At 40.3% G+C, this 13,097-nt stretch overlaps 2 protein-coding genes and 1 long non-coding RNA gene across 3 annotated transcripts in view; 1 reads left to right on the plus strand and 2 right to left on the minus strand.

Moving 5' to 3' along the window:
* Nucleotides 1-7,431, minus strand: part of LOC144193247 (uncharacterized) — a 59,786-nt gene extending 52,355 nt beyond the window's left edge. The window contains exons 1-3 of the long non-coding RNA XR_013325696.1: nt 7,302-7,431; nt 6,863-6,965; nt 6,555-6,620 (exon numbers count right to left, since the gene is read on the minus strand). This is a non-coding gene — a long non-coding RNA (uncharacterized LOC144193247). The remainder of the gene's footprint in view (nt 1-6,554; nt 6,621-6,862; nt 6,966-7,301) is intronic.
* Nucleotides 7,432-7,476: 45 nt separating this feature from the next.
* On the plus strand, nt 7,477-10,252 carry lysmd4 (LysM, putative peptidoglycan-binding, domain containing 4). Its single transcript, XM_077712006.1, has 3 exons — nt 7,477-7,580; nt 8,275-8,555; nt 8,719-10,252. Exons 2-3 carry the CDS (start codon nt 8,289-8,291, stop codon nt 9,217-9,219), a joined length of 768 nt encoding a protein of 255 aa, XP_077568132.1. The 5' UTR covers nt 7,477-7,580; nt 8,275-8,288; the 3' UTR covers nt 9,220-10,252.
* A 98-nt stretch (nt 10,253-10,350) lies between these two features.
* On the minus strand, nt 10,351-12,939 carry alkbh3 (alkB homolog 3, alpha-ketoglutarate dependent dioxygenase). Its single transcript, XM_077712005.1, has 10 exons — nt 12,827-12,939; nt 12,477-12,557; nt 12,315-12,409; nt 12,192-12,226; nt 12,056-12,103; nt 11,766-11,869; nt 11,606-11,694; nt 11,219-11,437; nt 10,953-11,051; nt 10,351-10,749 (listed from the first exon to the last, which is right to left on the minus strand). Exons 2-10 carry the CDS (start codon nt 12,550-12,552, stop codon nt 10,624-10,626), a joined length of 891 nt encoding a protein of 296 aa, XP_077568131.1. The 5' UTR covers nt 12,553-12,557; nt 12,827-12,939; the 3' UTR covers nt 10,351-10,623.
* Nucleotides 12,940-13,097: the final 158 nt, after the last annotated feature.

Consider the following 13,097-nt stretch of genomic DNA (forward strand, 5'->3'; position numbering starts at 1 on the left):
CAAGTTATGGGGCAAAAGCGTCATTGTGCCGAGTAATAAGGTCAGGATAAAAAGTAACCCAGGGGCATGATTCCCCAAAAATAGGCAAAAAAAGACACACACACACACACACACACACACATGCATACAATGGACGCAAACACACTACTGTCCCAGCCTTATGTTCCACAATCCAAACCAATCGAGTCAATTGCCAGAAAACATGACATGACCTTTCAGATTCACTGAGCATCAAGCAAGAGTGGGACTGGCGTGCTTTCCGTTTCAGCGCACCCTCTGCCCCTCCCGCCCACTCCGTCGCCCCCCGAGGTCCTAAAACCTCCACAAATAATTACTCTCGCTGGAGTCTGCACTCCACAAGGCCGAGCCAAAAAGACTTGACACTGATTTTGACCCATACTTACGGTGTTTCGTCGCTATATAAAGAGACTTGAAAAATTCTGTCCATGTGAAATGAAGAAGTTCGACATCTTGTTTGGACATGAAATGTCATAGGCATGCAGTTTCGGTTACATTAACCCGGATTGCAGACTAGATCCTTAAAAAAAAGGACTTGCTACTTGAAAGAGTTCAAGGGTCTTAAAAACAAGGTGCGTTATGGGTAGTCAGATCGCGGCTTCTCCTTCCTGAGAGGCATTTCAATGTTCTCTCAAATATGATGTGGGAATTTACCATGTACTTGAGAGTTCTCTCGCAATCCGAAAGCAGGCGTATGCTACGTATATTCACGACTTTGGACATGTCGTAAGCTGTGAATGTTTGTTTGTCTCTAAATGGCCTGTAATTGGTTCAAAATCAATAGCAATGGAAATGAAAGGATTTTTAAAACACACAATTATATTTCAACGTGGAATACACTACAACAGAGTTGTAAATGGGACAGCTTTGTGTACATGTGACCGATGCATATTGATACGTATACAACAGATCCCCAATTTGATAAGCAAATGAAGATACTCTTCACCTGACATGAAAAAATGTCAAATTTATATTGCGTAATTACTACTCACAATCAAGCAGACAATTTGTTCACCATTTCGGACAATAAGATGGACCATTAACTATGGCAAAAACGCTACAAACCAATGCATGGCATGCATATACAAAAATCAAATCATATGTCAAGGTCAATCGTCATCGTTGTTTTTAGATTTTTGCCTTTGATTGTGACAGACTCCTGCATTATCTTCTTCCTCATCCACTGGATTTAATGCAGCAACGACTCAAGGTCAAATACGGTTAACCCTGCATATTTAACCTTTTCCACTGTCATCCCTCTTTAAATTAATATCAGCCTCAAGCGCATTTGTTGTCCACAGCAGGGGAGTATCCAACAAGTCGCTTTTTATTAACCTCAAAAGAAGGAAGAGTAGAGTGATAGGATGGCCACAAGTTGTGTGTCTGTGACAATCTTATTTCATGGGGGGATTCTACGCTTTCACTCTTTCCGTGCCGGAAATAGTTGATTTGAAGTCATTGTTAGTCCTTTTAATATAAGGTGAGGTCAGAGCAATTTGCCAACTGGCGAGGTTGGGGGGAATCTTTTTTAATTGTCAGGTCACTTTGTGCAGGGCCAGAAGATCCTTTGGGCACGGAGTCTGTCTCTGGATGAGAGAGCAGTCATCGGAAATCCCCCGCCTCATTATAAAGGGAGGGAAGATTAATTGACCAGTTCAGCGAGTGGCAGCCTCAAGACTAGATCAAGCCGAGGACTCGCCAATTAAAACCAGACTACAGCACCTTCTCTTATTCCGAGACTAATCCTTTTTTTATTGGCATTAGTCACAGTAGTCCTGCTGGGAAGATCAAGGCGCAGCTGTCCTTTGTCAGTAGTAGAGTTATATCTATCACGCTTGACAATGAGATTTAATAGTCTTAATAATAGACAATCAATTGAAATGTCACTGCACCCACATTTCCATCCACAAAACAGAATGATACAAAAGTGCTAGAGGAATTCCTTGGAATCTCAAAAGAACTGTACATTTCATTATTCTGGTTCATAAAGAGTAAACCCAAGCGCTTTGCCTCACAAGTCTCACAAGGAGATGGAAAGCCATTCACACACACACCCTTACGTAGGGGCAATTAAGACCATTCAACCAGCCTATCCTGCATGTTTCTGGGATGTAGCAGGAAACCGGAGTACCCTGAGAAAACCCACGCAAGCCCATGACGAACATGCAAACTCCACACAGTGAGCAATAACCACAACCCCAGAACTGGGATGCCAATGTGCTAACTACTCAGCCGCTAGGCCACCATATAAAGACTCCTATCAACCCCTATGGGTTCCCCTAACCCACGCATGCATGCATATATGTTAGTTTTCCAGCACCTGGACACACAGGCACAGAGACTCACATGTTATTTTGTACACACCTAAAATGCTCAGGGGGGGCATAGTGTTAAAAAATATGTCACTTCAGGAGACCATCATAGATGGCAAGCTAATATACTGCAGATATTTTACCGGCTTTTTCGCCAAGGGCAGTTTTCCCCTCGTGGTTGAGGGGTACAATTGGTTGACATTTTCCTGGCTCCAATTAACCTTTGATTTGACTCAGTTTTGCCTGTCTTCTTTTATTTTCCTCTGGAATATGGTGAATGGAGACCAATGTTTAAATCATAGCCAGTGTTTTCTCATGTTGATCATTTCCTCTCTTTTTGGCCTAATAGTTTTTCTTTTTTTTTTCCTTGGAGGATTTTCCAATTATGATGTATGTTGGTGGATGATGTAGTTCAATGGCAGGTCATGACATATTTGATATTGGGCTAATCCCATACTGCTTTTTATTGTATAGTATGATATTATCTCATAACAAAAAATTGGGTGTTATTAAATTAGTCCTTTATTAAAAAGTCCCAATGACATGAAGTGTATATCGTCTTCATATATAAAGTTGTGTACATATTTTTTTAGGTTTTAAGGAGAACGTTTTTTTACTGCCATTAAAACTTCTCATTGCATGTCATCCATAACCTCAAAATATTGTATAGTGAATATATTGTGAACCAAGGATTCCCTACTATGGCGGCCATTGTTGTTTGCTGTAAACAGAAGATGAAAATCCATCATATCTATGAGATCAAGAGGTTTTCAACCATAAAGTATCACATTCTTCAACACGGTATTGAAATTCCTTCCATTTCCTGCACCTCAGTGCCGATAATTGTTGGAAAAAAAATAGGTCAAAATGTTTAAGACACCACTTTATACCGGGTTGTGAACACAACTTGAATGAATTATTCAAATTCCAGGGTCAGATGGAATCTCCCATTTTATTCAACAACACCAAGCAAGTTATCTCTTGACAGCACGTTAAATGCACTGCTTTACAAGCTGGAACCGCACATAATGAAGCAGGCGAGTCCAAATCCCGGTATAAGCATTAGTAAATGACCTTGAGGGGGCACCAAGAATCAAATAACAGCGAATCCAAGCCTTTTAGTCTAGCACAAACAAGTTACTGTACGCAGTGAAAGATTTCAAAAGAAGAGCCAGACCCATTGAGAATGTAGCGAGGGATACCCTGGTTTCATTATGAAACCATTTTGTCAACACCAAAGCCTATTATACGATCTTGCTGAAAAGGTAGTGAGATGTCAAGGTTTTTTTTAATAGCCAACATTGTAAAAATGTCCAAAGTGTCTATTAAATAGAGATTATTTGTATTCAATGAGAAGAATAAGCTAGTATAGCACCGTTCATACGTACAACTAAGGCCGGTAAAGTACCGATTATTTATCTAGTAAATCTGTAAACACAATTTACGCTTATATGGATTTGGGCGGTATACGTACTTTCTACATTATTCAATGGGCAGGAGCCACAATGCACCAAAAATTCTGATATTTCTGCAGAAATGCATGTACATAAACCAAGTCTCTGCTAAAAATAAGAATGTGATCTTTGTGCCAGCATTAAAAAACAGCAAAATGAAGTAACTACAAATGAACCATTCCGTTTCTGGTTTACAGGACAAAGTATATGACAGTGAAAGGTATTTTGATGCCCTACCAAGCAATATAAGACACCAGCAAAAGATGCACGATTCCACAAAAGCTCCAACTGATCTTCAAACTCTTTTGTGTAGGTCACAAGTAAAGATGGCCTTATGATCTGGCACTATGCCCCCAAATGTCCTAACCCTTGCTTAGGCTATGACGAGGTTATACAGAGCCTCAGATCTCATAGAGCTGGAGTGTTGGCTCAACGTCAATCAGCGTAATGTTAGCTGACACACTGGTGAGGGTGGTGACAGGGCAAGGTTATGTGTCACTGTATGCTTGGGGGCCTGCATGAAGACCACCACTGCCAGGGTTCTGTCTCATGTGAGGAGGTTGGGGGAGCATGGTTAGTTACCCTTGGGTGGGTTGGACTTCAAATTAATGTTCACCACTACTGCGCTCCACCTATCAGCAAATTTGCATACAACCGTCCTCTAGTGGAAAAGCATTCCAGAAGCCTCAAACACACCGTTGCTGATATAAAGTTGTATTTGCTGTTATTTTTTTTACACAGTATAAGTAGGTTTCAATGTATAGAATATAAATAATCATACACTTTTACATTTAGATGATTTTTGGGGGGAATGTTTCATTTCATTTGCACTGTCATTTAATCCTAAAATTAGCGTAAGGTTGCAATGTTATGTTCAAATATCCGTTCTTGACGGTGATCTTTAGTTTTGTAACTTTCAACGTTTCGTCAAATATGACGGATAGCTGCATCGGTTTGCACAGAGATGTAAATCACCTTCACCTGGCGGGTCGACATTTAATCAATAAACATCTGAACTGTTGCCGTGACCTATACCCAGAAGAGTTTCATTATACTGACATTTGTGGAAGCCCTGTGGATTCTCCAAGATAAAGCTAAGATCACCTGCTGTTGATGTCAACATCCGTCAAAATCTAGTTTTTGCAAGACAAATAAATTATCACATTTTCCTGACAGACTACCATGACAGTGGGAAACGAGGATATTGTCAACAATTCATTACACAACTAAGCCAATTTTTAAATATAGTTATTATATATTTTACTCAATGAATCCTCAATAGAAACCAAAAGAACTTGACAGGGATTTTTTTCTGATGGTTAAGTTGTAGGACTGCATTCAAAAAACTGTGTGTTGAGCTATTGTGAGATTTGGTGGTGTGGGGGGCTCGGGGTGTGGGTGGGGGGGTCAGCAATAAGTTCATAGATGCGGCAACCATGAATCTTTCACCTCCATAAATATTTCAACATTTGCTTTGAATCATTTAAAGAAAAGCCCCACTCTGTTGTTTGCAGGGCAACATGTTCAAGTAGTAGAGGCATATTTTTACCCACCTCCCACCCCACTTCTCTCCATCCCTTGACTCTCTCTCTCTCTCTCACTCTCTCTCTCTCCCTTTACTCTTTCACTTGCTCTGACAGTTGGACAAGCTGCTCAGTGGCCCTGAAATCTAGCACATTATACCGCTTTGTTGCTCATCATTCATGTTACACGCCGCATCTGAATGCAATGAAAATGATACGATGATCTTCCCCTCTAAGGCAACGTTAGCTTTATGAACAGTAATGTTGTTGCCGAGGGCAAGACTCTATTTTCTAAAATGCTCCTTTTTAACTCATTCATATTGTTGTTGTTTTTTTTGGGTTATTTTTTTATAATATACCTATACAAAATTAATGTATTTCCATGATCACCAAATGCAGACGCAAAGCAATATCTATGTGTTTTTGTTTAAGTTGGGAAATTGAGCATTTGGACTCAATACTCGATGAGTGGTGACAGTCGACCGTGTCTGGTGTCAACTGGAGGTCATCAGTGCTTTCCAGCTGAGTGGCTATGCATATGTAGAGAGTAACACTAGAATATGCATGACTGCTATTAGCATTGCTTAGCTTTGTTTCAAATTGAGACTTTGGGGAGATTAAAACGACAGGAGATAAAAAATACATTCAATCTATCGAATGCTTTAAAGCACATTCAAGCATGTGCACCAGCCCAAACAAGTCCTGTATGGATTTTCTTGATCCGCTTGTTACATTTTTTCGCATTGGATAGAATGGAAACTGACCTTAATTTAATTTTCTGTAGGATCTAGTTTGTGTTTAAATTAAGATTTTTTTTGTGCAATACAAAAATATTGCAGAGCAATATTTTAAAGTGCGTATATAGTACATATACCTTGCATGTAAAGGAAATAGCCCAAAAGTAACAATATGTAGCAACATAATTCTTGCAGACACAAGAAACCAACAATTAACTCTACTGCACTGCTACCAAAGCACTTCACTGTGTGATAATCAGTAATGTCTGTATAAGTTAATCTTTCACAACTATTAAGAAAATGTATACAACTATGCAAAGGACAGAAATTAACTAGTGAACTGGTATTGGTATATTCTGTTGGATCAGATCAAATTCAAGATTTGAATGACATGAAATCTATTGGGAATATATTACATATTTTTTTAAAGTACTCTGATTCACAAAACACTATTTAGAAGTGACCCTCAGAGAGTTAAGCCGCTATATGAAAAGTATTTGATCATCCTACCTTATTATAGGTGAGTCAGTTGTTCATATATAGTTTTTCTTCATGTTGTATTCTTAAAATCTGTACCTTCAATGAGAATGTAAAAACAGTGAATAATGTTTCTTAAATGTCATTACCAAAACTGTTTGTTTTAATCAAGCCAACATTCATCTCATCGCATATAATTTTCTGAACCACTTCATCCTTACTAGGGTCATGGGGGGTGCGGGAGCCGCCGAGGCGCCCTCACGCCAACATTCAAAACATTACATTTGAAAGTGTGGTGCTAGAATGCTGTGTTAGTGTTTTAAAACTAAAGTTTTGATTACCTGTAATTGATGTAAACCATTGGCAGGGTGCTGGGATTTTGCAAAATCAAGGCCAAGTGCAGAGTATTTTCATTGTCCTGCTGCGACCTCGGGTGGCCAAGAGCTGTAACAACATGTACCAAAAAATGATAAGCTAACACTTGAGAACTGATTTCAATCATGGGCACAGTATTTAAAGCACACGAATCATCGCATAAATCCATCAAATATTCTACACTACACTGTATTGATCGATGCACCTTTGCCAAAATATGTATTACTTAATGTTCAATATTTAACAAGAAATGAATGGATGCATTCAATTATAAGGAATATGAACTTGGCCGGAGATGGACACATATGTAAACGTATGTTTATCCTCATCCCAGCCGGTGTATGGATTTTTTCAAGCGATGGTGACAAAAAAATAACAGTAGAATTCTTTATTTAATCGTCTTACCATATCCTGATTTGCCTCGATTTGCGATTCCTATTGACTGGTGAGTCTTGCTTTGGATATCCTATTGACTGGCAAACTTTTTACCACGTGCTTGAAAGACCACAGGTAAACACATAGTGGCAGTAGTGAGTCTCGGGCTCGTCGCGTCCTACTCCTTAAACTATAGAAGAAGGCAGGCTTGCTGACGTCATTCCACCAAGTTGAAGTTAGCCCAAAGTAGAGTACGAGGGCTGAAGAGAAATACAAACCTGGTGCCTTTTGTTCCCTTTTCCCTTTAAGGTAACTACATAGAAGCTGCGACAATGTGGGCGACATAGTCGTTGTGTGAGAGGGAGTGGAATTTTTATCATCAACCTTGCAAAAGTGACACATGTAACTTCGGCTACGCGCCGTCGCTGCGTTTAGGAGACACATGTTGAGGAAGCATAATGCTAACAAAGCTAACATAGCAATATTGATTAACCAGGCCAACATGAACCTGACAGGTGCGTCTGTCAGCCAGCTGCCATCAAAAAGAAATCCGTTACTTCTTGTTGCACCCGTCCACCAAAATTAACATTCAAAATGGTTTTAAATCTAGAATTGTATTGTGTTGCGTTTAGACGGGTGGTAGTAATATCCACGTGATTTTATTTTTGTGGAAACAAGGCGTTGAAGCATCTTGTTCAAAGCAGGTTACCATGGAAACGGACTGCTCGGTCTTTTTTAACTTGTGAAATAAGTCTTTTCCTTCATCTAATCATATCACAGATTAATGCATTACATGATAAAAGTATTCCTTTAAAAAATATGATGTTACCATTTTCAGTGTGCTCAAAAGCTATAGGTAACTAAATTAATTTGTATTGTTTCTAGTGTTTGAGACGAGACATGTTTAACTATTAACATTGACTATGTAGTTGCCCAAGGGTAGGTAGTCATTCTTACTTCAATGTGGTTAATAATTTTGGCTTCTTGATGGAATTGTTTCCAGGCTGGCGTTAAAAGATGTGGCGCGCGGAGCATGCGCCGCACGCGTTCCAAGCGCCGGTGGACGTCCACGCCAGTGCAGACGGACAGGTGTACATGTTCAAGAGGAAAGCTAACGGGACGGCTGTATCGTCGGATGACGAGGAGGAGCTCGGTCTGTTGGAAATGACACCTCGGGTGCTCCAAGAGACGGAGCAGGACAGGATGGCTAATTTCCACTTGCTGGAACGGCATGTACTGGATGGCGACAATCTCAATAAGTTGGCATTGCAATATGGATGTAAGGTGAGAACAATGGCACTGATGCACAGACTCCTAATAGGCTTACTCTTAATAACCTCACATTTTGAGTCACTTCCATGAATCAAGTGTGCCATTTAGCCTTTTTATTTCTTTTGAGTGTCAATTCATTCAAGTATGAATACTACATCCTTCTTTCTTTCAACAGGTTGCAGACATAAAGCGAGTGAACAACCTCATACAGGAGCAGGATTTATTTGCACTAAAATGCATCAAAATTCCAGTTCCCAAGCACAGTTTTTTAATGGAATCAATTGCAGACACGGGTGGATCTTTCGAGGAAACACCAGTCAAGGCACAGCCGCATGGCAAACAAGTTATGGACTTCCTTATTGAGGTAGACAACGACACAGAGAAGCTGATTCCTCCCACAGACGACTGTGACGTGGAACTATTGGACGTTGGACCCAAAGGGTCCGTCCTCAAAGGACAGAAGGGACAAGGAGCAGACTGGGGCATCCAGTGGTGGAATGCTGTGGTGGCCATGCTGCTTATTGGGATTGTCTTGCCCTTGTTTTATGTCATTTACTTCAAAACCAAACACGGCGGTGGGATTACGCCGGGAGGTGACACAGTCACATCCTCCTTGGTCACATCCAACAACTCCGTTACCAACAACTTTGGTACCGGTGGAGCTGAGCCGGGATAGATCACGTCGACTGAAATGCACTCTGCCGAATGTATTGAAATGTGCAATACTGGCCTCATCTAATGTTGGAATCGGCCCTTGAATCGTTGGCTGCCATTGCCGGCAAAACATGTCCAGTTGTGTCAAATTTGTCAACAACAAAAAATGAAATTGTTTTTCTATTTTTATCATGAATTGTAAAGTGTTTTTTTAGATCACCCATACTAAATTATTACAGCCAAATCAAAACACATCGCCAGCTGCAGTGTTCTCTCTCATTTTTTCAGAATACTTTTCTTAAATCAATTATTACAAACCTTTTCAAAAAGGAATACTGCAGCAAGGGCAGTTTTCCAAACAGATTTGTGTTCAACAGGTTTGATTTAAACTGCTGTATTGTAGGAGCGTGTTATTCAAGCTAAATAGCAGGAGGTCATGCTAATGTGTTAGTGTCAAGAGTCCTGATTCTAATTCAGTTTTCCGATTGCCGGGCTTTTTTTTAATTTACGTTGCTGTGACTCAAATCCCAATTGCTTCACAGCCATGTAGTATAAATCTAGCCATGTTGCTTGTGCTTAGTGGACTTGAATGGCGTGCCAATTGTTTGAACTGTATCACAAAAGCACAACATAGTGCAATAATTAATGTATGTTTGACATGTTTCTGCATTTTTGGTTTGTAATTTGAAGCAAAGCGTACATAATTTGTGGAATGAAAACACGGGATGCCTTATACCTTTACTGTTAAGTTTAATTTAATGTTCTGAAATGTGCATTTTTCGGACATTGTAAGACTGCAGGGAATTTGGACAATATTTTAACAAAATTAGCCTTAAACACAGATGTGGCTTAAATATTTTGTGGGGATATTTTCAATATGTTAAGTAAACATTGAAACTGTGCCTGATGAGTTTATTTTTATGTGAAAATATTTAAGTACTTGCTAAAAAGCTCACTTGGGCAATTCCTTTTCACTTTTAAACATGTTAACCAATCAGGAAATTTATCTGACTCAAACACACTAAAGGAAAATAAATAAAAGTGCTTATGATGTATATATGTTTTACTCATTTGACGTAGCTAGATGTCTAATTTCATCTGACTGTCAAAATGGATTGGACTGAGCGCTATTAAAGGCAGCCAAGAAGTAAACTGGTTTACTAACATACGTTTAATTTTACTCTTTCATATTACAAACATTGATCACCAGCAATTGGACTCCAACTTCAACTGTAAGTCCGATATATGAATTTGTTGTAAGTGTAGTAAATATCTACTTTACAAAAATGGGTAGACTTCAAGTATTTTACCACAGAATTCTAACATGAGCACGTCACATCAGGTAATAGAATGTGACCAGACAAGCCCGGTTACACTTAGAAATTGAAAATCTCACCCACACCAGATGGGTTCCAGTTCATGACGTTCAGGTCTGCACAGTAGTAAAACTCAATTTAGTGCCCGGTCTGTGCCCCTGCGGCTCAGGGAATATACTTCGGAAGGTGAGGTTGATGCGAGGCCCACGGTCGTGGTACTCCTTGGCCACCTGATGCTGAGTACCGCAGAAAGAAACAATATCAGCACAGACTTACATGATCAGGGTTAATAAGAACCCCTCCACTGATTTATTATTTTAAGAGTGGGTTAATTCTTTGTTTTGGAAACCACACATTAGATTACTGAGGTAACATGTTTCTGATATTTATAAATAAAAGCATACTAACGTATGCTGTATGTGTGTTTGTGGGCGCCTACCTGCCAATCATCTTGCGTGGCACCTTCCATCAGAAGCAGCGTTCCATGACCCAGAGGAACCTTAATACGCTCCATGTAGGTGTAGTCACCATTTTCTTCCTACGGCAAAGTGATATATATACATACATAGCTAAGGGAAATTTAGAGTGTTCAACAAGCCTACAATGCATATTTTGGGACGTAGGAGGAAACCTGAGTACCCAAAGAAAAATGCTAATTCCACAAAGGAAGTGTTTTAGTAGTGTGAGCCCGTGCACGTGTCCTACCGGTGGTGGTTTTTTGCGCAGGCTGAACACTCGGTTGTCCCCTAGGCTTAGCGAAGCAATGACGGGCTGGTGGCCCAGCGAGGCCTCGTCATCGCTGTGCCAGCCGATGCTGTCGTGTCCATCTCGGTACAGGTTGCAGAGCAGCGAGTTGAAGCGGTCGTCTCCTCCGCCGCTCGCCTCAGCGACCTCTCGGCGAAGGCTCAGCAGCAACGGATGCCACTAAATGGGACAGAGAGCATGATAGTCAGAGTTCAGGCTGTACAACTACTTTGACATCCATTTCATTTGAACCAAGAACAATTTTGTAACTCATGCCAACAAATGTTTGAAATGAGAAGTGCACTTCACTTTGTCAGGCAAAGTATGAAATGTGAAATGTTAAAAGACCTTTGTATTGGCAGCCAGAGTAGAACGAGCGTACGTGTAGGGTAACTCTCCAAACCAGCAGGTCAACCTTGGTTCCGAGTAGGCTTCACCTAATGGAAACGGGAGGAAACACAGAAATAGCAAGAGCTTATGGTTACATTTTATCATTGACTGTACCAACCTTGTCTAATATTGGTCTTTTGTGACCAGGGGAGTTCTGCCAGCAGATGACTGAACATCCAGTCGGCCTCCTGAGCTGAAAGAAAGCCTGGTAGCAGCCGGAGTCTGAGCACACAATACAACCGCACACAAAATGTTTACAGTAGTAAAATTGACTTATACCGCACCATTGATGGTAGAAGACGTCCAACCCATTTTGACTGGGGAGCCTGGGGAGGATCTTTTGCTACCAGCCCTTCCCAGTTTTAATGGACTGAACGTCCTATTGCCGTTTTTTTTTTATTTACTGACCTGGAAATCCCTGAAGGCCCATGGCTGATTTCATAATAACCTGCCTGGCTGTGGAATACAACATAATAATTTAACATTTAATAGTGTGCCACATTGAAAAAAATAAAGATCAATTCGATTCCAATCTGGTACTTACTCAATAACTTTCTCTGGGGGAACCTCTCTAGTTGCCTGAAAAGAGAAATATAATGTATTTTCAGTAAATGGGACATTATAAGGATAGATAGTGTTGGATTGTTTGTTTATGTAGAAAAGGGACCTTAACGGGCTGCTGGAACTCAAATTGGTCAGGCGTTGTCTTTGGATGAACTCCCCATGATGCTCCAGCGGGATTGGCACTTTGGCTATGGGGACCTACACAGTGAATAGAAACAAAGCACATGATTTGGACGTCTAGTGCCGTCAACGTGCCACGCGCTACCTGCTGGCCTCGGTTGTTTGGGCAGCGGTTTTGCCCAGGAGCCTTGCACCCTGGCACGCTGGCGTTTATCCGACATCACGCCTATGCAAAAATGAGGGGGGGAAAGAGAATACTTTTTTGTTTGTCATGTACATGCACGTGAAATTGTGGTTCTTTTCTAAAATGTGGGTGGTCAATAAAGAATATATTTTAGCTACAACTATAGTCAGAGCTACATCCAAGTTCAGTTCCTTTATTGCGTATCTCTGCAAAACGATCAAAAGCCATGTATTATTCCATACATAACATCTAAATGTTTTTTTATTTAATTAAAAAGTGATGCACGATTACTGGTAAAAAAAAAGACTCACCTGGAAACACAAAACATCGTAGAACTGCGAAGAACGGAGATAATTTTGGTTACATTACATGAGGATGGAGCGCCATGACAGTTGTGTGTTCCACCATAATAAGAACAACCTGCAATAAATATATAGAAGAATGGTTCCTCTTTAGATTTTACCTCATCTTTTGTGAGACTTTCACCTCAAACACAGTTCATTGGTCTTATTTTGATTCACGTTTATTTAGAAAAAAATCTGCACTTAAAATCATTGTCATTTTTAGCAGTTATCTGAGGGA

This window comes from Stigmatopora nigra, chromosome 2, assembly GCF_051989575.1.
Source record: "Stigmatopora nigra isolate UIUO_SnigA chromosome 2, RoL_Snig_1.1, whole genome shotgun sequence".
Taxonomy (NCBI): Eukaryota; Metazoa; Chordata; class Actinopteri; order Syngnathiformes; family Syngnathidae; genus Stigmatopora; species Stigmatopora nigra.

Bases quoted from the DNA above. Each gene is read 5' to 3' on its own strand.
- lysmd4 (XM_077712006.1), top strand. From the start codon at position 8,289: ATGTGGCGCGCGGAGCATGCGCCGCACGCGTTCCAAGCGCCGGTGGAC. The intron at 8,556-8,718 runs GTGAGAACAATG...TTCTTTCAACAG, and splicing joins CATTGCAATATGGATGTAAG to GTTGCAGACATAAAGCGAGT.
- alkbh3 (XM_077712005.1), bottom strand. From the start codon at position 12,552: ATGTCGGATAAACGCCAGCGTGCCAGGGTGCAAGGCTCCTGGGCAAAA. The intron at 12,410-12,476 runs GTAGCGCGTGGC...TTCACTGTGTAG, and splicing joins CAAACAACCGAGGCCAGCAG to GTCCCCATAGCCAAAGTGCC. The intron at 11,870-12,055 runs GTCAGTAAATAA...TTGTGTGCTCAG, and splicing joins GGGCCTTCAGGGATTTCCAG to ACTCCGGCTGCTACCAGGCT.